Source organism: Hyla sarda, chromosome 4, assembly GCF_029499605.1.
Source record: "Hyla sarda isolate aHylSar1 chromosome 4, aHylSar1.hap1, whole genome shotgun sequence".
Lineage (NCBI taxonomy): Eukaryota > Metazoa > Chordata > Amphibia > Anura > Hylidae > Hyla > Hyla sarda.
The window spans coordinates 291889047-291914499 of NC_079192.1; the positions used below are offsets into that span (position 1 = coordinate 291889047).

General features: G+C 41.4%; 1 protein-coding gene across 3 annotated transcripts in view; it reads left to right on the forward strand.

Annotated features, from left to right (window-relative positions):
* CDK17 (cyclin dependent kinase 17) overlaps positions 1–25453 on the forward strand; it is a 170958-nt gene that overhangs the window by 115869 nt on the left and 29636 nt on the right. For all 3 annotated transcript variants that reach the window (XM_056574486.1, XM_056574484.1, XM_056574485.1), the window contains 4 exons: positions 8929–9062; positions 17960–18085; positions 21643–21699; positions 23812–23926. In XM_056574486.1, the coding sequence (XP_056430461.1) occupies positions 8929–9062; positions 17960–18085; positions 21643–21699; positions 23812–23926 (432 nt within the window). The remainder of the gene's footprint in view (positions 1–8928; positions 9063–17959; positions 18086–21642; positions 21700–23811; positions 23927–25453) is intronic.

Below are 25453 nucleotides of genomic sequence, written 5' to 3' on the forward strand. Positions count from 1 at the left end.
ATAACGCCATCGTGCTACTGTATCATTCATTGAAGAAGCTCTTCTTATGAAGTGCAAACATGTGTCTGTCCTTTTTATGGTTTGCCAATATGTAGGGAGCTTATGATGTAGTTGCCAACATTCTGGCCTCCAAGAACACATGTGATTCTAAATTTTTCTAGAGCCTGTGGTATTTTCAAGAGGCTGTAACCAGTTTTAGTTTTTTGTTTTTTTTAAACAGGTCATTGTTATTAGATTGATTTTCCCATCGTAGACATGAAGATATCTATCTGCATGATCTGATCCCAGTGATAAATTTTGTCCATTTCCTACTTTTTAGTATTGTCTACAGGACGTGTAGAAATGCCCAAGTGAGCGCACTTTTTCATTTTCTATGTCTTTTATAAAAAACATGAATTGTGACGTCCCCATTTTCCATATTTGTTAAACCCTAACTGATTTGATCTTGGTTGAAAACCTCATATTGGACCCTGAGCACAACCTATGCCATGTACATCCACCATAACCATTAACCAGCATACTCTACTATTAATAAATAACTCTGTACAGTGTTGTAATAATTTTTTCCCCAAGTGTCAGTCTTGTAACATAGAGGCAGCTTTTTATAAAGGTTTCCTTAAATGTTCTTCGTGCATACAGGAAGCCCCAGTTTACATCAGCTGATGTGGTGGTTAGTAAAGAAGACATTCTAGGAAATGGTTCCTGTCCACAGAACTGGCAATGTAACTCCGGACTATGATGCAGAGATTATATCTACATGTAGTCTGTAAGATTGGAAGAGTGAATATGCCTTTTAAGGACAGGTTCATATGTTTTTAACGTGACCTAACTATCCCTATGTTGGTTCAGACTGGAGGGCCACAGTATACATCTGGATAAGCTGTGTCTGTCATGAAGTCCCCGCTCTGATATATTGCTCATTGCCCCATCTATTTTAGATGTTTTTAGTTGGTTGACATTTACCAGAGATGTGCTTGGAGAATAACATCTCCTGAATTGACAATGTTTATGTGAGGATCTTGATGCAGAGCTAGTTGGCATCATCTGATACAAATCATTGAATGTTTCATTGTAAGCTTATGAATGCCAGACTGTTTGGAGTGTTTATAGGATATTGTGGCATGAGCCATCTCCCCGTTTACCTTCTGATTTCCCTGCCTCTGCATTTCTGAAGCCAGCACTCTGTCGCCAGTAGTTTCTTATTTAAGTCATCCCTTATTTTTATGTGTGACAATAAGTACTGTTGGAGCTGCTCTATGTCCCTTCCAAATAAATGCTGTATTTTTCGCTGTATAAGACGCACTTTTTCTTCCCCAAAACTGGGGGGGAAAAGTTGGTGCGTCTTATACGCCAAATACACATTAAAAGCCTGTCATATCGCGGCAGTCCCTGCGGCCATCAACGGCCGGGACCCGTGGCTAATACGAGACTTCACCGATCGCAGTGATCAAAGCTGACCGCCGCGTCTGAAGCGAAAGTGAAACTAACCCAGCTGCTCAGTCGGGCTGTTCGGGACCGCCGCAGTGAAATCGCGGCGTCCCGAACAGCTTACAGGTCACCGGGAGGGACCTTACCTGCCTCCTCGGTGTCCGATCGGCGAATGACTGCAGCATGCCGGGATCACATGGCCGGCACTCTCCTTCGTCATCACATCGTCCCGTCATCCAATAGGAGCGGCGTGCGTAACGACGTAATGGCGGCGACAGAGAGCGAGGATCCCGGGCAGCAGAGACGTTCCGGAGTGACATGTGAGTATTACCTCCTATACCAATGGTCTTCAACCTGCAGACTTCCAGATGTTGCAAAACTACAACTCCCGGCATGCCCGGACAGCCAACGGCTGTCCGGGCATCCTGGGAGTTGTAGTTTTGCAACATCTGGAGGTCCGCAGGTTGAAGATCACTGTCCTATACTTTACATTGTACTGGTATTTGGTTCAGAATCTTTTTTTTTTTTTTTTCTTCTAGATTTTCCTCCTTTAAAATTGGGTGCGTCTTATATGCCGGAGTGTATTATACGGCAAAAAATACAGTAATTATTTTTTTATAAAGAGTACACAACTATCTCTACCCAGTCCAAGTAATAGGTCATTTATATCACGTTCTGGCTGTACATAAACAGGTGTGTTGATTTACCCTCAAAAGGTCATTCTATCGTATACTGCCTTATGGCAATCGGTTTTAATAGTTTATTTCTGGGTGTTTTTGGTCTACTTTACACCAGTATATATTTTAAGAGAGATGTGTGGTATACAATACTTTCCTATACTCCAAAATGTATACCGGCGTAAATACAGACCATTTATTCTGTTAAAGCCTACAGCTTTCTTCTGGTTTAAATCAGGATTCTATTTGATGGCGTTCTGATGTGTAACCAAGGTGTAGAGCCAAAATATGATGTGGATGCCCCTTAGTACATTGTAACTTGGTTGTGTCTGGTAGCATCGCTTACTGCCAGAATGTGAAGAAGTGTCACAATACATCTCCTTCCTTCGATACCTTAGTTCTGTAGGTTGGTGGTATATATAATGCTTTAACATCAACAGTCTGTCTCACTGATGGTGGAAAATGAGGTTGGGGGGATTTATCAAGGGTGGTGTAGGTGAACGATTTCTCGGCACCTTAAAATTTGTGGTTGCAATGTTTACATCCACCAAATGTATTAAATGTTTGCATTATTTATTTATTTATTTATTTATTTATTTTAAGTCCGTTGTAACTTTTTACAAATGCTACCCACAGCCACTTTTATTAGCTGCTGTAGATTTGCAACACATTGAGGGCTTTGTGACCAAATATGCAACTTTTTTACTTAAAGTTGCCCATGATAAATTCATGACCATTGCTGAATAACACCTTGATTCTGGCATACCTACACAACCATGAAGAAATTGTCTACTTAAAAATTCACAAAAAAAAAAGCAACACATTTAGTGCAAAAAACCCTAAATAGTACTTAAATAAGCCTCATTAATCTAAGCCTTAAGCGCGTTTTGCTAGCAAGCAACTGAAGTCGTGAAGCCTCTCCTTAAGTAAAATATTTTTATAAATGATGGGCCACTTACATCATCCTTACCTAGAATTTGTAAACCACCTGCTTTGGCTTCTGGGAGTCTCTGTGGACTTCTTGGACCCGATTTAGCATGTTACAAAGCTTTTACATTCGCGCTAAGGCTGCACTCTTTTATAGGGCACCAAAGTGTCTTTTATTCCTCTTGCGGAGTTAAATTGTTATTGAAGTTTTCAAGTTTGTTTGAAATGGGCAATCCAGGTCCACAAGATAGAAACCCCAAACAGTTACAAACTTTCCTCTTGATTCATAATTTTATTGAAAATTATTTAATCCTGTGGGACCATTGAATCTTATTATAAGGACAACATATTATCTACTGATACTGAGACTGAAGTCGCTAATGTCAAACCTTAGAAGACTCTCTGTGTGACCATTTAGCCTAAAATAGAGGGCAATGTTATTTTGACAATATTTATATCTGTTATAAGAAAATATCAGGTAAACATATCTGGAATTGGGCAACCTGTCAAGCAAAACAACTAGTCACCAGTCATTTTAAAGGGAAACTGACAGCCGGTTCACCCGCACTAATTCCAATACACTGGGTTATAATGCAGGTAGACCAGGTTGCAATGAGGTATCTCTTACCTGGATCTGCAGTTCAGTTCTATTGCTAAAAGCTGGTTTTGTGCAATGGAGACCCATCATGCTGGCTAATACAGCAGGTATCTCTGGAAACAGCCCACATATCTGTGTTATAGTGCGAGTTAACCGAATTACAATGATGTATCAATTACCCAGATATGTGGGCCGTTTCCAGAGATACCTGCTGTATTAGCCAGCATGATGGGTCTCCATTGCACAAAACCAGCTATTAGCAATAGAACTGAACTGCAGATCCAGGTAAGAGATACCTCAGCCGTTTCACCCATACTAAACCCAATACACTGTGTTATAGTGCGAGTTAACCGAATTTACAATGATGTATCAATTACCCAGTGTATTCGGTTTCGTAAGGGTGAAACTGCTGTTTGTTTCCCTTTAAGTATACCCACATATGGGAGCATTCACAGGGTCTCAGAAGCTCATTTTCTGACTTATGAAACTTTTTATTGGATGAAACTGTAAAGAATGTTCCTCCCTATGTTCAAATCAAATGACAATGTATTTTGACATCCTTTAAAAGGGTTATTCAGACTTGGCTCTCCCCAGTGAACCCTACGGCCCCCACCTCTGAAACATACTCTTCTCAGCAATGACAGCCTGCTCATCCAGTAACTAACTGAGATGGGACACCATTGCAACTGGTAATTGGGCTGTTGCTGCTTAGACTGGTACATCTCAGAAAGTGGGGGGCCAAGGTGTTCAGCAGGAAGAGTAAGGCCCCATTCTGGAGATAGTGGATATGTGTTTAAAAGTTTAATAACCCCTTTAACTTATAAAAATAAAAAAAAATGGCCAGATGCACTAAAATCACAACTTTATGCATCTCCAACAGTAAATTAACATTACTTTACATATTCTGTCAATGCTATTCTAATGCATCCCATGTGTAGATTAGCATCTAATGAATGCCTTATGTCATACAGGGGATGCAAACTTCATTCTCGTGATCTGGGGTCATGCATCTTTGATTTTTGGAAAGGGTGACAAAAATGGGTTAAAATATAAAAAATTATAATTGGTTGGTTTTAAATTTAGTGAAAATCCTACTCTAGACTTGTAAAGGGGCACATGACTGTCAGGCTTTGTTTTGATCTTTAATTTTATCTTTAATCTTACATTTTATAATTTTCTTGATCTTTAATTTTATTAGTTTTACAGTAAAAGTGCTGTTTTTAGTTGCACAATTAAATGATTGAACTAATAAAAAAAATAAAGCAAAGCATTTTTTAATGGTCTTTATATACCTTAAAGGCTATATACATATGTTGATATTATGGGGTCTTCCATATTGCCCGAGCTGCTCTATTAACAGCCCCGTGGACCATAAGAAACAATAATTTAGAGAGGACTCTATTGATTTCTATATAAGAGTTCTAATGTTTTAAGGCATGGTCTGCGGCCCATTCATAGGTCAGGTAGGGGAGTAGTAGGTAATTTTATTACTAATGGTATATGTCCTGATCCCATCGAATCATTCACTGTAATCCTGTATGTTATAATAGGGATCTCTACCGAATAGGAAGGTTCAGCTGCTTATTATAGCAGGTAAATGAAAACTCCAGGATTTCAGAATCATCTTATACTATAGAAGAAAAATCACAAGAAAAAACTGCTATTTAAAACACATGGGCAGCTTTAGACGAGTATCAAGCAGCCTTAACTTCACTTACTATAATACAGACTTTACAGTATAGTAATAAACTTCACTTACTATAACAGTATAGTAATAAACAGCCCACTGAACAGGATAGTTTGACTGAGGATCCAGCCTCATTTAAGTTTTTTACCATTAACACCTAAGGTTTAGTTACACCACAGAAGTGGGGAGCAAGAAACAATGTTTGCTGATGAGGTGCTTATAACTATTTGACTCGTAAGTTCTTGTTTTCGATTTTGTAGCATATTCTGACATAACACAGTTTACTAATTTTAGTTCCTACTTGCTTAATATGAACTTCCGTAATTTATAGAAGATCAAAAATAGAAACCTATAGTATAAAAATAGGAGTGACTTAGTCCTCAGATATGCTCAGCTGGCCTTCTGTGAATGAAGCTACACCTTACTGGTCTAGAAAAGGACAACAGAATAATGGAGTACACTCACCAAGTATAATGACATGGTTTTATTATAGTTGAATCTAAATTTGGATTTGAATATATTCATGTTGAACAAAAGTTTTTTTCTATCTTAATGGGCATATTGACAGAATTCAGATGCCTTTCTTCTATCTGTTCCATTGTGTCAATTTTTTTTCTTATGTGACTGCACATATCTTTCAATCGTGCAAGATTATAGTGATATCACAAGTAGTTTTGTTTAGTTTTTTTTATCTTGGCCTGTTTTTTCAGACTCAAAAAATTTCAATTTTAAAACAGCTTATATTTGTAGATGATTTGCTGCCATAAAGAATGTTTTCAGCTTTTTCAACAAAAAAAAACAAAACCAAATACCAGTTATTTATTGACAACCTCTCAAAAAACACTCCCCTAAAGGGGTATTCCCATCTCCTTATTCATGTCTCTGTGTAGAGCATGGCAGCATAAACAAGTTTGCAATTGGCTTAATTAAATAAACTTGCCTGGTTCCCGTCCACCAGCTTAGATGCAGTGGTGTGGTGTCACTTTCTGGCCAGAGCTTTGTGTGCACCTCAGGCTCCCTCCTTAGGCTTATATCTCGACTCATTCATCATGGCTGAGAGTTGCAAGCATAGTGCTTTAGCTTGGCAGCTGTCCCATCCACCAGCAATCCCGGCAGTGTGAGCTGACGGCAGTAACAACAGAGGGAGGTAATCAGCCAGATGTGAAAACCCCCTTAATTTACATTGGAAAGGATTATGAACCTAAAACTAAAGACATTTTACCATTGAATTAATTCCAGAAACTGTGTGCATGTAGCCTAGGGTTGATTCATTATGAAAATCTATTAGCTAGAAGTTAAAAGGAGTTCTTTGTTTCTAATATTAAGATGCATAGTTTCCAGCAAAGTATCTTGCATCCTTTTTAACCCTGCTAGAGTTGTGATGAGGTGTTTGCTATATTAATAAAATTGCCCATTATCAGAAAATGTTACTAAAAAAAAAATACCTCATTCCGGTGGCTCCCCCACCCTCTGTTCCTGCAGCGATGAAATTTCAGTATATTGGTCATTAACCTGACTGCTGCAACCAATCGGTGGTCTCCATGGTTTTTCCCAGTGATCAGCTGCAACAGTCATGTGGTTGTATGGGATGTCATTGCTGCAGCCAAGTAGACAGCCAATTGCAGTACACATTTCATTTAGTTTGTGCTCTAGGAAATTGAAAGACGCAATGCAACAAAGTTCTGTTATTGTGTTTTTCTCCTCAATTTTGACAGTTGTTATAAATATGCCCTTGTTGTGCCTAGGGGCTTTCCTAAACGTGTGAATGAATGCAGGGACCCCCAGTATGCCATGCATGTTCTTGTAGTGTCTGTTATTTAGACTGGGTTAACTGTGGCTTGTTTTACAGCTCTGACAAACTATTTCATTACTTCATTATTTCTGTAAAACAAGAGGCACTTGTCTTGTGTTTTCTTCTTTTCTTTAAACTAATTTAGCAATTTTATGAAAAGGCTTTTGCCAACACAAGCAGAATCTTTGGTGCATACAACAGCAATCATTATATAAAACAAGCGCTCAATAGGAAGCCTCAATGCTGTAATTGCAAAAAATTGGAATGCCATTACTGACAGAAGAATCATTTATACAGTGAGATGAATGATACAGCCTCTAGTGCTTGCTGCACAAAATGAATGTTTTTCCCACACACACACACACAGCGCAGACTATTTCCCTGTATATAATGTTTATTCAAGAGCTCTCTCCCTTTAACCCTTTTCCATGTGTCCTATTTGGGCACATGGACATCATAGTTGGAGTTATTTACTTGAGCCAGGATGGAGAGCGGCATAAGTGGATCTGGACTGTCCGTGTGTTATCTGGTCGACTGTTAATTTTATATTCCCCTGTGAAAATAAGAGCATTACGTATTATATCTTTTCCCGCTAAAAGTTTACTGCAGCTCACTCTGAGGTGACAATCTCTGCAGTTCAGTGGTTGCTTGTCTAGCGTCACTTTACAGTGAACAGGATGGAAGTCCTGCGCCATTCATTGTATAATGGTGCATCTTCGCTCCCATTGAAGTGAATTGGAGGTTGTTACCCTGCGCCACCACTATACAATGATGGCCTAGCCTGTTTTTAAGCCATCAATCTTATGGTCCTGGAAAAGGATTTAAAATGGCTCAGGGTAAGAAGGGAAAAGTAGGAGAAGACATGGGGAGCAATAGGCGGCAAGAAAGCACAGGGTTTTTTTTTTTTGTTTTGTTTTTTTATTTTTCTCTTCCTGCACTGAGCCCTTTTTAAATTTGTAGCTATACCCTACAGTACCCCTTGGAGTAGATCACACCATTTTGTATGGACACTATGAATATGAAGTAGAGCGCAATTCAGTGAAAATTAAAAATAAATGGGTAAATATTTGCTAGAGCCATTGTCCCCTGTGGTGTCCTGTCCCCATTGAAGTATTCTTGGGTAAAATCTATTCACGCTCCTTGCACATAATAGAGCTGTGTGTATGAAGCCTGTACCGAAGCATTTGGGAAGCTGTACAGTCTCTCTTCCTGCTATACCATGCTACCTTGGGTGCTTTATGTATGGAGCTTTTCTCCACTAGAAGCTTTGCTTCTAGGAAGGAAATGCTCAATCCATATGGCACAAGTAGAGCCTGCCTCCATTTTTCCACATGAAAAGCCTCTGTATAAATTTGGAGGCATACGGAGGGCCTGTCTGGAGTCATATTGTGACCACGTGCATGAATGAGCTCATGGGTAACGTTAGGATCTTTTCCTTCTTGATCGTTTATGTGTATTATGAGACAAGTATATTCCGCATTATTGAATAATGTGATCATGTTAAAGAGCAAACTGGTCTACCCAAGTTCACAGCACATTACCATATATCTACAGTCCAGACCCCTCGAGTGTAGTGTAATGATTATTTAATGCTTTACTGCCTGCTGCCATACACTTATTCGCATACAGCTAGTTCTTTGGCCTTTTGCTATTTCTTTTGCTCTTTTAAGTACAGTACTCACTATCTGTCTTTTTTTTTTTTTTTTACCCCTGTTTTAAAAATGCAAGTCTATATTCCTTGGCTTAAGGTCTTTGGCGAAAGCCATAAAAATAATTGTATTCTAATGGCATGCATCATCATGGTACTTTTTTGTTTTAGACATTGTCCATGAAAATCTAAAAATGGGATCAGATGGTGAAAGCGACCAAGCATCTGGAACATCATCTGATGAGGTCCAGTCCCCCACAGGTGTCTGCCTCAGGAACAGAATACACAGGAGAATATCAATGGAGGTAATGTGATGTGACTCCCAATGAGCAGCCTGTAATATGTATAGTCTGATAACTCATTATAGATTTATTATTGAGTTCTGGGATCTACTAAGACACACACTTGCTCTTGTCTTCGTTCCATGAGGAATAAATTAGTATAAAATAATTTTGTATTTCAGGAAGCCAGTTGCTCACCATAGTCCCATCCTGCCCACCACGGATACACTAATTCATTAGTTTTATAACTTAACTGCACTTTTTAAAAAGTCTGCTCCAAATTAAAAATGGTACTGCCAACTCACTATTGATACTAAAGACTGCTAGTGATGTGACTCCTTTGCCGAGCATGTAAGCTCTTTTTAAAAGGGTACTCCGGTGGAATTTTTTTTATTTTATTTTTTGCAAATCAACTTGTGCCAGAAAGTTAAGCAGATTTGTAAATTACTTCTATTAAAAAATCTTAATCCTTCCAGTACTTATCAGCTGCTATATGCTCCACGTGAAGTCTGACAACAGTGCTCTCTGCTGACACCTCTGTCCATATCAGGAACTGTCAAGAGCTGGAGAGGTTTGCTATAGGGATTTGCTCCTACTCTGGACAGTTCCTAACATGGATAGAGGTGGCAGCGAAGAGCACTGTGGTCAGACTGAAAATAACTGCTCAACTTCCTGTGGGAGTATACAGCAGCTGATAAGTACTGGAAGGATTAAGATATTTAAATACAAGCAATTTGCAAATGTGTTTAACTTTCTGGCACCAGTTGATTAAAAAAAAAATATATATATATATATATATTTTCCACTGGAGTACCCATTTAATCTGTGAAGGTGCTCTGTGCTTTTAACTAGTTAACTGATTTTATGAGTACTCTGCCTGCACTGATCTTTCACCAACCCTGAGCTTGGCTTTGTACAACTATTGTTTGGTCGATCAGATGTTCTTAACTGAGCCTATGCAGGATAGGAACTTTAGGATTTTCTTGATTTTCTTTTGGAAAGGCTCTACCTCCATTGGGAATTCAGGTTAGTATGTATAATCCTTAAAGGGAACCTCCGCCCCTAGACATCTTATCTCCTATCCAAAGGATAGGGAGTAAGTTGTCTGATCATGGGGGTCCCACCGCAATCTCGCCTGTCATCAGCTGCACGGAGTGAAGATCGGCCCATGTATCGTGAGTCATCAGCACGGAGCGGAGTATCGTGACGTCACATACCGCCCCCTCAATGCAAGCCTATGTGACTGCCACCACGCCCCCTCCCATAGACTTTCGTTGTGGGGGCCTTGATGTCACAATACTCCAGCCCCTGTATCATGAGTAATCAGCACGGAGCGATCTTTGCTCTGTGCAGCTGATGACAAGCGAGTGCTGCAGGAGAGATTGCAGGGGTCCCCAGCGGTGGGACTCCCGTGATCAGACATCTTATCCCCTATCCTTTAGATAGGAGGGGATAAGATGTCTAGGGGCAGAGTACCACTCCGCATCCTTGTCAAATTCCTTAATATCCTAGTGGGTCCACTATTTTTTGGCCATCATGACCATTACACTTGACTTGCAAGGCAAAAAATTCACTGCATAGTTAAACGTTTTACCACAAAGATATAAGTTCTAATATGATGCCTTATGTGAAAATGAACATATTTCTATTTTGAAGCATTTCTAAAAATGTACTTTTTGAGAGATTTAGCTACTTACTAATGCCCCATGTGCCTTCTTGGTTTTGCCCTGTTGCCCTTGGTTGCAATTATTTTATAGCATTCACTGATATGGTCAGGCATCCTGTATTCAACTGCATATTGGTTGTTAGTCTCTACTGTGTATCACAAACAAGGGGAATTGTGGGAAAGTGTGTGCTCTGGCAACAACATGATCACAGCTCCAAGAGGAAACCAGGGATTAATCAGATCATTGGGAGGGGAGAACAGTACAGGGTTGTAGGCCATTTTACAAAAAACTGCACATTTATACCACGAACACCACCACAACCACCAACACATACATATTTAGTAATGTCTGATTTTTACCAACTTCTTCATAATAAAACCAACTTCGCCCTGCATACCTGCACAGTATGTAAAGTATTGTCACCATAGATAATACTGCTTTCTACAGATCTCTTGTTGCCTGTGACCATGATCATGATTATCCAAACTATGCTGAGAGAAAGGCAAAGGCCTTGGATGTCAGGGACGGATGAGGACAAGTCATATTGTTGGAAATGTAAGATCATTCCATTCTGGGTATAAACAGAATATGTATTGTTTGCCTGAGGCTTCAGTGTGAGACATAAATTACTTTATAGTAAGTGGGATCCAAAAAATGGAGTGGAAGTACATATGATGTGTTTAGCCCGTGTCACAACAGATTTATTTTATTGCATATTTTTTCCATGCTGACATGAAATCCTCATTGGTTAGTAGAGATTTGCACAGATGCCAGGAATGTTAATTCAGTTGCCAGAATTAGGGTACTCAGTCATGGACAAGCAGCTTGCTGTAACCATAGTAATTTGTCAGATGTTTGTGACACCTATGCTTGTTAATATATAAGCTAATATCCGAGGTAACACATTCAATTCGAGAGTGCGGGAAGTGCAAGCTTGGATTTATATCATGCAATGTCCTTTAGTGGCCAGTTGTAGAGAGGTCTGTTTTTTTGTTTTTTGTTTTTACTGTAAAACCCTTATATTAAGCAGCAAGAAGGTTTTAATATTATCCATAGTTATTAAAAACCGTACCAGGAATTCTTATTTTTTTTGTTACATGTTGATTGTTTTTGTTGCTGTAAAACTCATTTGTTGTTTTTTGTTTTTTAAAACAATAAAAGCTCTTAAAAATCACTCTGCAAAAACTGCTTTAAAACTGCCTTAGGCTGGGTTCACACTATGTTTTGTCCCATACAGGACCGCATACGGCAGGGGGAGCTGAAAACTTGCCTTCGCATGCGGTCCCGTATCGAATTCATTTCAATGAGCTGACCGGAATGAAATGCTGACTCCGGTCAGCTCATTTTTGCCCCATATGCGGTTTTCCACCGGACCTAAAATCGTAGTCGACCATGATTTTAGGTGCGGTGGGAAAACCGCATACGGGGCAAAAATGAGCCGACCGGAGTCAGCATTTCATTCCGGTCAGCTCATTGAAATGAATTACATACAGGACCGCATACGAAGGCATACGGGAGCGCAAGTTTTCAGCTCCCCCTGCCGTATGCGGTCCTGTATGGGACAAAACGTAGTGTGAACCTAGCCTCACAGTGCTTCTTTTGATGTTGTTTTTCAGGTATTTTTTTTTTTTTGTTTACTCTCCCATTGATTTCAGTGTAACTCAAAAAAAAAAAAAGTAACAAGACCCTATTTTCTTTCAGCGTGGTTTTCGAGCTTTCTCCATTGAAATCAATATGATCATGAAACCTTTTTTTTTTATATATACGTGTGAATATACCTAAAAGATCTAAATAAAAAACGGGGAGTGCACATCTTGAATACTAAACCATGCCACCGTATTGTAGACGACTGCACAAATAAATAGTAAAAATGCTTTAAAAAGACTTATTTTTGTTAATCTTCACTAAGCTTACATAGAGAAATTTACAAGTCACTTTTCTGCATAAAGTTTTTGATCTGTCAAAAAGTGTTTTTTTCCCATTTGTTGGACCTCTTTAGTTATTGTCCCCTGCACAAAGTTTATTGTAGGATACTTTGATTTCTCAAGTAAACCTCGGTTAACTACAGGAAGAGGTTGTAAATCCTTACATAGAATAGGACAGAAATGTGTTACTGTTTTTTCGCTTCAAATGTAAGATTTCAGATAAGCTTATAGTATAGGGAAAAGCAGAAATCTGATTTAGGCCTAGCACGGTTGGACGCCATGGTTGGCAATACGCTGCTCTCTGCTGGATTTCTCTGGGTACTTCAAGTACCATTATAAGAAATGATCTCCGTTTATCTCTGTTAGCAATCAATAATTGTTAAATTGAGCTTTTTGTTTCCTTAGAAACTGATATCAGCTCTGCATATCAATAGTGAGAAGAGCTGAAGGATCTAGTATCTCTGGTACACGCTTTAAGCCTCTAATGTCTGCAGCTCTTTATTGTGATTTTATGTTGCAGGGAGATGGGTATCTCCTTCTGCTATTTCTGTCATATTAAATATCAAAAATAACAATTCCTTCATTATAAAGATTGAAAGCCTTTCCTTAAATAATCAGCATAAGGGGCTACAACATGCCCCCATCCCCTGCACCATTGGCTGATAGGACTCATTAAAATACATTGTTATATTACTTTCTTTGTAGACAAATATGCCTAATAATGCTTAAAGGGGGTATTCTGGCCTTATATATCTTATCTCCTATCTAAAGGATAGGGGATAAGATGTCTGATCGCAGGGGTCCTGCCACTGGGACCCCCTCAATCTCTGTGCATTCTGTGCCGGGTACTGCCTCCACGATGTGACGTCACGCCCATGCCCCCTTGTGATTTCACAACCCGCCCCTTCCATTCATGTCTGTGGGACGGGGTGTGACAGTCATCACGCCCCCTCCCATAGACATGAATGGAGGGGGGTGTGGCCGTGACGTCTCGTCTCTGTCTCGGAGGCAGCGCCCAGCACAGAATGCCGGGGGCTGCACAGGGATCATGGGGGTCCCAGCGGCGGGACCCCTGTGATCAGACATTTATCCCCTATCCTATGTATAGGGGATAAGATGTATAAGGCCAGAGTACCTCTTTCATTTTAAAAATAATAATGTAGATTCATCGGTTTGGGAAAGGATTGAGAGGGAGAGATTTTTTTTCAAGAAGTTTTATTTTTTCGCTCTTTATTGTTAGGACTCTCTTTTGGTTGTGGCATTTTTCTTGATGTGAACGATATAATTTTTTCCTAAGCTGATAATTGAATTTGCCCACACTTTCATACTTTCTGTGACATTAGAGCAGTGATGATGACTCCATATATCTATCATCATTATCAGTGAGGCAGCAGTGACTGCCTGGAGCACAGATAAACTGGAGAGGCCACTGATGTGAAATGATGGTGTACGGATCTGCACTTGAGTATAAATCAGTACTACTTAGCCTGTTGGGCAATACATGAATTATTGAGCTGACATTCTCAGACCAGATAGAGCTGTGGGTTCCCTTATGTTGAACAAACAAACATGAAAACTGACATTAGAAATTATATCTTATCAGAGCATTTATAGACTCTGCAGAAAGATGCATCTAAAAGTACCGGTAGATGCTTATGGATAATCTTGTTCTTCTCTTATAAAACAAAAATCAATATCCAGAAGAGCTATATATATCTATCTATATCTATCTATCTATATATATATATATATATATATATATATATATATATATATATATATATATAGCCCCACAAAAGCCGGTCTCTATTATAAAACTGTCCTTTTATTAACTTTGGTAATTTTGCAATATGCGGCACAGTTATATAGAACGGTAGCTGAGAGATGCACTGTAGTCATTTTGCTCTATTATTTAGTACTATCACAGAGGTTAGGCAATCCAGATTTTGCTGCCCTCCTTTGACAATAAATAACCTCCTCAAATAAGCAAATAAAATTATTGATAGCACCCATAGTATCCCCTGGAGATATTTTACCTCACCCCCATTGTCATCAGGGGAATAAAACAGCCTAGAGAAATTGTATAGGTGCATGTTAATAATAATTCTTTATATACCGTATATACTCGAGTATAAGCCGAGTTTTTCAGCTGAAAACGCCCCCCCCCCCCCTCGGCTTATACTCGAGTGAACTCGCCGCCTGTCAATCTCTTCAAATCAGTGGTCTTCAACCTGCGGACCTCCAGATGTTGCAAAACTACAACTCCCAGCATGCCCGGACAGCCATCGGGCATGCTGGGAGTTGTAGTTTTGAACCATCTGGAGGTCCGCAGGTTGAAGACCACTGCAGCCTTCGTCATCATCCAGACCCCCCCCTTTAGTTTTCTACTCCCCTCCCCTCAGTGGGAAGGAAGGGTGACCTGGTCCGGGCCATCTATGCTGCAGGGACCGTCCGGTGGGGATGCGTAGTTGTTCAGCGCTGTCCATCTTCACCGGGAGGCCCTCTTCTCCGCTATGGGCCGCCGGCCCCAGACTAGTGACGTTGCCTTGAGGACGACGCACAGGGACGTCCCTGTGCGTCGTTGTCAAGGCAGCGTCACTAGTCTGGAGCGGGTCCGGAGCGGAGAAGAGGGCCTCCCGGTGAAGATGGACAGCCCGGAACGACTATCCCTCCCCACCGGATGATGACGAAGGCCGCAGTGGTCTTCAACCTGCGGACCTCCAGATGTTTCAAAACTACAACTCCCGGCATGCTGGGAGTTGTAGTTTTGCAACATCTGGAGGTCTGCAGGTTGAAGACCACTGATTTGAAGGGATTGGCAGGCGGTGATGATGACAGGGGTCTGGATGATGACGGGGGTCTGGAATATGACATGGGGGGGGGATGATGCATTTCCAACCCTAGGCTTATAGTAGAGTCAATTACTTTTCCTGGGTTTTTGGGGTGAAATTAGGGGCCTCGGCTTAAATTCGGGTAGGCTTATACTGGAGTATATACGGTAGTGTGCAAAGATTCCGCAGCACTGTACACTGTTTACTTAAATTGGTCCCTTTTCCCCATTGGGGCTCACAATCTAAATTCACCTATCTGTATGTTTTTGGAGTGTGGGAAAGAAACCCAAGCAAACACAGGACGGACATACAGTCTCATTGCAGATGTTGTCCTTCTTTTAGAATAATAGCCATTCTTTAGCTCCTGCAATGTCTGGGGTTTAAGTGTTGCCCTCAGTAGGTGTATATTCCCCTGAAAGGGCTGAATCTGTGGTGCAAGCAGCTCAGCCGTTATACATAGGCCGTGTCTGCTACCTTGGAAACTGCAAGGTATTTGAATGTCGTGTAGCTGCTCCACATATTCCTGGTAAGAGGGATCTCTTCCTATAATGACCTAGTTTGAGAAAGTTCCTATTTCTTTCATGCACTTTTGACTACTTCAGTTTGGTCCAATATTTAGTACTATATATTACAAATTGTTATTGTTTCTGTAAAAGTTATCGAAAAATCGCAGACAGCTTATTTTTTTTACAGACAAATGATAAACCAAAATGAAGTGAAACGTCCAAATACCAGCACATCCATATGACCACATTAGCAGTATTCACTAGGAACAGTCAATGATAAACAATGCTTTTCTGTTTGGTGCATAGAACATATTAAAATTTAGGATCTAAGGGCAGTAAAAATACAGATATTAGTTTATGACTAAATAGAAGGAAGCTTTCTAAAGATAGCAAGGATTGCATTGTTTCACCATGGAAAACCTCTTTACCTAGAAAACATTCATCTAATCTCCAGCTGCCTGTTATCTCAAGGGAACGTTCCAGGTTTTATAGATCTGCCCTTGTGAGTTTTCCTATCCCAAAGAAGAGTATTAATTAGTTTTTTCTTATTGTACATTCCAGCTTGGTTTATCAAGACCATATCTTTTAGAGTACAGTGGTCCCTCAAGTTACAATATTAATTGGTTCCAGGACGACCATTGTATGTTGAGACCAGAACTCTATGGAAACCTGGTAATTGGTTCTAAACCCCAAAATGTCTTCCAAAAATAGGAGAAAGTGAGAATTAAAGAAAAATAAGTAAATTTATATATATATATATATATATATATATATATATATATATATATATATATATAAAGCAAGTTCTTACATATAAAAGTAAGAAAGATCTGCTGGGAGCTGTAAATCACTGTCTATGTCAGTGTTTTCCAAGCAGGGAGCATCCAGCTGTTGCCAAACTACAACTCCCAGCATGCCCGGACAGCAAAAGGCTGTCCGGGCATGCTGGGAGTTGTAGTTTGGCAACAGCTGGGGGCACCCTGCTTGGGAAACACTGGTCTATGTAGAGGACAGGAGCTTCTTCAGGGTCCTGTACAGTACACACAATGTCCTAAAAAAGTAACATGGAGCCGCCCTCACCTGGTGGCCAAAGGAGTGGGTAACCCTGGTACAGGTAAAGTGTACAGAACATGTAATACCTCCCTGTACTGTAGGGGGCGCTACCAGACACCAGTCAGTGCATACACTTCAGTAATACAGGTGTTTTACCAGTGAATGCCCATTCTGATTGGTCAGTTTTTCCGGCCATTGACACGTTTCGCAAATCTGGACTGTCTGTACATTGTATGTTGAGTCTGGTTTCAACTTACAATTGTCCAGAAAAGACCATTGTATGTTGAAACTATTGTATGTTGAGGCCATTGTAAGTTGAGGGATCACTGTATAGTCTCTGATAAAAAGCAGCATATTGAACTTTTCTAAAACCATACGGTGTGTTATGTTGCTGTGGTCCTAGGATGGAGGCAACAACATTTCTTGTATGTGGGACTAAAAAAATGACCTGAATGCTAAGGATTCTCGTACCTGTGCTTGCTTGCTTAACATGGCGCTATTATTCCATTCCATGCACTTGGGCTTGTATGTAGGGAAAGTTGTGGTTGCATCTATTGGTCCGAGATGCTTGGTGTTACACAAGGGGACTTCTCATCATGTTAGGAGGTACACGTTTGTTACAGAAAATAATTTTCACATAGAAAACAAAAAAGGCTGTTTTTTTATTTCTCGTTTTTTTTTTTTTTTTTTCGTTTTTTTTTTTTTTTTTTCGTTTTTTTTTTTTTCCCATGCCCTACGCAGCCTATGAAGTACAGTATTGCGGACAGTGTAAAGAGATCAAAGAATGGATTAGTATCTCATAAACCATGGTTGTTTCTTAGAATATAATATACTTTATACTTATTTACCATGTCCAGAGCTTTTCCTAGTATTTTATAGATGGTTTATGCTCCTATATACATTCTAAAAGCTAATGGCCTTTCCTCCTTCTTCTGTTAGGACTTAAATAAGCGTCTCTCACTTCCAGCTGACATCAGGATACCTGACGGATACTTAGAGAGACTGCAGATTAACAGCCCACCATTCGATCAACCAATGAGCAGGCGATCACGTAGAGCATCACTGGTAATATGACAACACATCACAGAACTATGAAGGAAAAATGTACTTTGTGTTGTGAATCCAGGCAAATGTCATTTATAAACTGCTGCAATGTATCGAGCTGATACAGTGATCTCAGGATTTGAAGGTAGAGAAGATCAGTGCTTCATGCTAAAGAAAGATTTCGGTTGCCTTATTGAGTACAGTAAAGAACCAATAAAGAGGATCATAGTCCTCTTCCAACATGCCTTTTTTTAGTATATACTTGTATTTATGAAATGACAATTCTGGAACATATTTTCTTAGCTCTTTCTTGTGTAATTCCATTGTGTTATTTATACTAGAAATGTATGACTAAATAGTCAACTGGGTGTTACCATCTTTGGTGGGGGGTTCCCTACACTGTCTGACACTATCCAGTCAAAACTCACAGTGCCAGATTACATAAGGACATGCCCCAACTGGTAACAACAACTATACTAGTGGACAGCAACTTAAGATGATTTAAGGAACAGGCCAATCCTTTGTTACATAAAGTTGGGCTGTTGTACCCAGTCCCACTTCATGACAATGTAGGGATGTGGAATTCCTATCGCCCGACACCCGGGACATGCAGTTCCGGGTGCCGGGCAGGTGAATTTCTGGCCCTTAGCCCGGCTTCGGGCAGGCACTGCGGCGCTCTGCAGTCTTTATGGAGCGGGCTCCTGACTCGTGCCCACTCTGTACTCTGCAGCCCCCGGCTGTGGAAACTTGCGTCCTCCGAATGCAGAACAGGGGGAGGGGAAGCTGTGTACATCCTATCACCACTGCTCTGCCTTCTTTCTCCCCGTGCAAACCTGCGTCCTCTGCCTTCGCTCCACACAGCTCTAGCTTCGGTGAGCTGAGGGGAGGAGCGGACGCAAGTCTGCACGGGGCGCAAGTTTCCACCTCACACCACCGCTAATAGCCAGCATGCGGCGCTCAGCAGTCTGTATGGAGCGGGCTCCGGACTACTGCCCGCTCCATACTCTTTTCAGTAGCCGGGGGCCGCCGCTAATAGCCAGCATGCGGCAATCGCTGTGGATCCACTATAGAGTTAGCCGGAGGGCTTACCTCTGTTCCCTGCTGTCCTGCTCTGTCATTGATAGATCCTGGCTGGACCAGGCTCTATCAATGTATCACAGAGCACACAGATCAATTGAGTTCAATAGAACTCTATTCATCTGTATGAGGAATCTAATGATTCCTCCTATAAGTCTAATAAAGTGTAAATAAAAAAAAAAAATTATAAAAGTTTAAAAGACACACATTAACCCCTTTTATGTTAAAAGTTTAAATCACCCCCATTTTCCTATATAAAAACATGCAAACATAATAAAAATAAACATATTTGGTATCACTTTGTGCATAAATGTATGACCTATTAAAATATAACCTTATGTATCCCGTACAGTAAATGTAAAAAAAATACCAAACCACAGAATTGCAATTTTTTTTATATAACCAGAAAAAAAGTAAAAAAGCGATTAAAAAGTCAGATCAATACCAAAATGGTACCGATACAAAAAATCGATTATGGCGCAAAAAATGAACCCTCAAAAAAAAGCTAAAAGGGTAAAAAAAAATAGCAATAAAAAAAAATTCAAAAAAGTTCTGAATTTTTTTAAAATTTGTAAAACATGACTATAGACTATAAACTATAGAAATCTGAAATTGCTGTAATCAGGCCGACCTAAAGTATGAAACTAACTTGTTAGCTCAACCACAAGGTAAATGGCGTAGAAAAACCACCAAATCTGCTAAATTATCTTTTACTATTTCACTTCACCTAATATATATTTTAGGTGAAGGTGAATATTGAAAAATTAAAAAGGTATCATAGGTAGTTATGGCTATTATAAGGCGAGGAGGAAAAAAATTTGAGCGTAAAAGCGAAAATTAGCCCGGACAAGTGGATCGTCATGAGGGACAAGTAGATTTTGCTCCATTTTAGTCCCGTGGACAAGTATTTTTTTAATAAAATTTAGGCATCGGCCGATAATCACGATTTTGGGCATTATCGGTAACGGCAATTATCTTGCCGATAAGCCGATAATGCCCCGCCCCGCGACTGCCACCCCCCCGACCCGCTGCACCGCACCCCCCACCGTGATGCTGGGCCGGTATGGATTTTTGCCGGTCGGGCCCCTCCCCCACCCTCCGAGTCAATAAAAAAATTAAACTTACCCGTAATGGGGGTGGTCCGGGCCATCCATCGTTCATGTAGTGTCCGGGGGGGTTCTGGGTGGAGGGTGGTCTGGTCCGGGCTGTCCTTCTCCGGCGGTCATCTTCTCCACTCCGGGCAGGCTCCGGCCTAGTACACTGCATAGACGCCGTGACGTCAGGTGCGTCGCTGCGCACGGGCGTCACTGCGCAGTGGCGTCTATGCAGCGTACTAGGCCGGAGCCTGCCCGGAGTGGAGAAGATGACCGCCGGAGAAGGACAGCCCGGATCGGACCACCCTCCACCAGGAACGCCCCCGGACACTAAATGAACGATGGATAGATGGCCCGGACCACCCTGACAGGTAGGGGGAGAGAAGCAGGTGGCGGCGGCGGCGGCCTATGGCCCCGCAAAAGCCACTGCAGATCATTGATTTAAAGCGCCCACTTTAAATCAATGATCTGCAGCGGTGTCGCAGGGGGTTAAATAGCCGATAACTTATACCGTAATATCGGTATAGGTTATCGGCTATCGGCCCTAACCTGCACCGATTATCGGTATCGGCCCTAAAAAAACGATATCGGTCGATCCCTAATAAAATTTCCACACCCCTGTGTGGAGGCCCTTCTATAATGCTCTTCCGGAGGGTCTACACATACTGGGTTTTGGCAATGGTGCTTTCTCTAGTTATTTGTAGGACTTCTCTGCATTGACTTGGAACAAACTGTTCTGAACGCTGGAGCCGGCACAGTGAGCTTGTGACGTTCTAGTCCCGCCATCGCAGTGCAAGTCTATCCCAAAGACTTGCATTGAGGGGGCGGGGCTATGACATCACAAGCTGCCGGCTCCAGCGTTCGGAACAGTTTGTTCCAAACACTGAGCAGCGGAGTACCCCTTTAAAGGAGATCTGTAGTGTAATATAACTTATACCCTATCCGAAGGATAGGGCATAAGTTATAGATCGCGGGGGGTCCGAGCGCTGGGGCCCCCTGGGATCACCTGGACAGGGCCGCAGCAGTATGCTGGAAAGGAGGCGTTCTGTCCCCGCATGACGTGGCGGCCGACAAGCCCCCTCCATGTACCCCCTAGAGATACATGGAGGGGGGCGTGTCTGCCGCGGCTTTCTGATGGGGACGAAACTTCACTTCCAGCAGACTGCCACAGCCCCATCCAGGAGATCCCGGGGGGCCCAATCGCTCGGACCCCCCCAGAGACCTATAACTTATGTCCTATCCAAAGGATTATTTTGCGTTGGAATACTCTGTCACCAAAACTACACTAAATTGAAATGCTTGTTACAGGTATGTAGGTATGGGAAGTCACTTGGTTCTGGAAGGAATGCGATTACTGTTCCAAGGTAACAATTTCAAATTCTTATTTATTTTTCTCTTTGATTCTAGTCAGAAATTGGGTTTGGGAAGATGGAAACATACGTCAAGTTAGAGAAGCTTGGAGAGGTTGGTAAACAATCTTTAAATGTACAGCTAGATGTGTCATACTGAAGTTATGAGTAATCTCTCTACAGTTTCTCCCCAAACAGCTGTAGTTTTCCTGTATATATTATTGCTGTGTGTGAACTTTCTTCAATCTGAATATATTTATATGTACTAGAGCAGTGATGGCGATCCCTTTTGGGCCCGAGTGCCCGAACTGTAATGCACGCCAACTTTTTCCCCCTCAAAGTGCCAGCACAGCAATTAAATCAGAATACACATTAGGGTTGGCAGTATAGTTCCCCCACATTAGGTGCAGTATAGTTCCCCCACATTAGGTGCAGTATAGTTCCCCGGTCTTCCCCGATGCTCCGCTCTGCTTTACGGGCGCACACACGAGACGTCAGTGACGTCCCTGCGTGTGCCACCTCCAGGCGGTCACGCGTTTTTAAAGTTAACGCGGGGCCGCAGAGAGGTAACCGGGACATCCTTGTGTCCCGAAATGACCTTTCGGAACACAGTGATGTCCCGAATGTGACGGGGGCCTGTGGCCGTGTGCCCACAGAGGGGGCTCGGCATGCCACAGGTTCGCCATCACTGTACTAGAGGCTGTTTCGTTAGAAGTTTTAAGGGGGTTTCCACAAGTAAAGCTTAATCATTGTGTAATGAAAAGTCTTGAAACTAACATTCTGTTTTTTTATTTCCTTGCTGTTTCAAGATTTCCATCTTTGATGGGACTCAAAGGGAGAAAGTCCCTACTTAAAGGAGTACTCCGCTAGAAAACATATATATATTTTTTTTTAATTAACTGGTTCTAGAAAGTTAAACAGATTTGTAAATTGCTTCTATTTAAAAATCTTAATCCTTCCAGTGCATATCAGCTGCTGTATGCTACAGAGGAAGTTCTGATCTTTTTGAATTTCCTTTGTCTGATCACAGTGCTCTCTGCTGACATATCTGTCTGTGTCAGGAACTGTCCAGAGCAGCATAGGTTTGCTATGGGCTATCTTCTCCTGCTCTGGACAGTTTCTGACATGGACAGAGGTGTCAGCGGAGAGCACTGTGGTCAGATAGAAAAGAAATTCAAAAAGAAAAGAACTTCCCTAGAGCATACAGCAGCTGATAAGTACTGGAAGGATTAAGATTTTTTAATAGAAGTAATTTACAAATCTGTATAACTTTCTGGCACCAGTTGATTTAAAATAAATTGTTTTCCACCGGAGTACCCCTTTTTAACTTTCTGGCATCAGTTGATAAAAAAAAAAGTTACGGTCATGAAGAAAAATATGTAGATTAAATATGCAGACATGTTTAAAGTTTTTATCGGTCAGGGTCTTAATGCTGAGATGTGTACAATCTCTAAATCTATTTGTCCAGAGAAAGAAAGCATTGGCACTGCTGCCGCTAAAATCCCCAAACTAGTGCTGTTAGGCTGTTAGCTGTTATCAGCAACTGCGGATGGCACATTGTTAAGTGGTGCTCACATTAACAGATACAGTCCTTGTAAATCATGCAATAATGGAGAATGAAACGGAGCACTCACCACTTACACGCTGCAGCCTGGCTTGCGAGGACATGGTCCCAATGAAACAAGCGGCTTTAGGATGGCACAGACGAGTGAAAGATGTTCCGAGGCAGGGGAGATCAGAGGACGCCCGGCGACAGTGTTTTGTACCGAACTGGTGCTTTCTCAAGCCCTTCCCTTAAAGCTAAGATGGGAATACATATTTTAATAAAAGTACATAAACTGTGGGAATAGACTATTCACCTTTTTGGCCAACAGCTTTACAGCTCTATACACATGTATGCTCATCTTGGCTGGGTGTGCATGTGTTTCAGTGGGAAGAGGGAGCTAAGCCCCAGTAAGGCTGGCAGTGACTTATCTCCAGGAAGAAAAGATGAATTTAGCATTTAAATTCGGCATGTCTGATCCTTACTACTCCAACATCATCTATTGGAAAGAGTCAGGAGACCCCTATACACATAAGATAATAAAGTCCTACCAAAATGGCCTGGTTTGGAGGCTGTTCACTAATGTGTATAGGGCCCTTAATGCCAGTCATGTGAGTGTTTGCCCAGGGGGCATTATCTGTAAGTTTATATGTAAATTTAGAGAAACCTTTTTTTTATTTCTAGGGTACTTATGCCACAGTATTTAAAGGAAGAAGTAAGTTAACTGAAAACCTTGTAGCCCTGAAAGAAATCCGATTGGAACATGAGGAAGGTGCTCCATGCACGGCCATAAGAGAAGGTAAAGCTCATCATGCTATAGAAATTCATTTTTATTCTTGGTTACGTTTCCTATTACTGCTTTAATGAAACTTCATTGACAATATTAAACTTTGCCTTTTTTGCATGGAAATATTTCTTTAAAAGACAACTGCAGCCATAACAACTTATCCCCTATCCACAGGAAAGGGGATAAGTGTTTGATTGTGGGGGGGGGGCTAATGCACCTAGAGTCGACCTCACTGAGGTTGACTGTACGCCCCCTTCCCATGCAGCTCTATGGGAGAGGCGGGGCGGCACGAACGCTGCATCCCCACCTCTCCCATAGAACTACGTGGAGGAGGCAGAGCCATGCTGCCCCATGCAGTAGATAGCGGAGGGTCCCAGCGGTCGGACCCCTCGAGATCAGACACTTATCCCCCATTCTGTAGATAGGGTATAAGTTGTTAGGGCTGCATATTTCCTTGTGGCGGCATATTCATATTTTCTAACTTTTAAGAAATAACTTTTATATTCTACTAAATTCTGAGAATGCCTGGTGAGTAGGGTAGTGATATTGGATAACCAAGCTGGTGAGTAGCGATGGGAAGGCCTGGCTTTTTCCAGAACAAAAAAAAAAACACAAAAAGGAGTAAGCATATGTTCTTTTATAATGATAATCTGTTTATAACATGGTATTCAAACAATAACCTTTAGACCTTCAGGAAAGACATCTGAAAAGAAGTTCTTTAGTCTCGCCTGAAAACGAGTCCTGGGATACAATGCAAATACTTAGAATTTTTAACCCCTTTAGGACGCCGCCTGGTTTTACCTAAATGACCAAGCCCAATTTTTAACTCTGGCATCTCTTAAGTGTTAATAACATTGACATTCTGGTCAATCTCCCTAAATCTGAAGTGCTTCCTCTCAACCTCCCCCTGTTATCGTCTACCCTCTTGCGCTCTAAGTATTCCTTTAAATGGTCTACCTCTGCTATCAAGTATTTGGTGGTCTATATCACCTCTCACTACTCCTCTATTTACTCTACTAACTATTTTCCCCTCTTCCGGGAATTTCGGGCTCTTCTGGAGAAGTGGCGGTCGCAATATATCTCCTTTATTGGTCGTATTGTGGCGGTTAAAATGACGATCCTTCCGAAACTCTTTTTTTTCGAGACTTTGCCTACCCGCATACCTTTATCGGCCCTTCGCTCTTTTTATTCGGAAATTTTTCGTTTCATCTGGGACAGTAAGAGACATAGTCTGCCAATATCTGTCATGATGGCTAGCAGGGCTATGGGGGGGTCTGGCGGTTCCTGATGTGGCAAAATACTACTGGGCAGCTCACTTACACCATCTAGCGGCATGGTCCTCGTACCACACGTACAGCTGCTGGATGGAGCTGGAGAAGCTCTGGCTGGCTCCAATCCATCCTAATACTCTCCTCTGGTCCTCTCCGGAGTCTACTATTTTTCTCTCTCTCTCCCTCTACTAGGCCCTATGGGGGAGATGTATTAAACTGTGTGAGAGAAAGTCATTTCCCCACAGCAACCAATCACAGCTCAACTTTA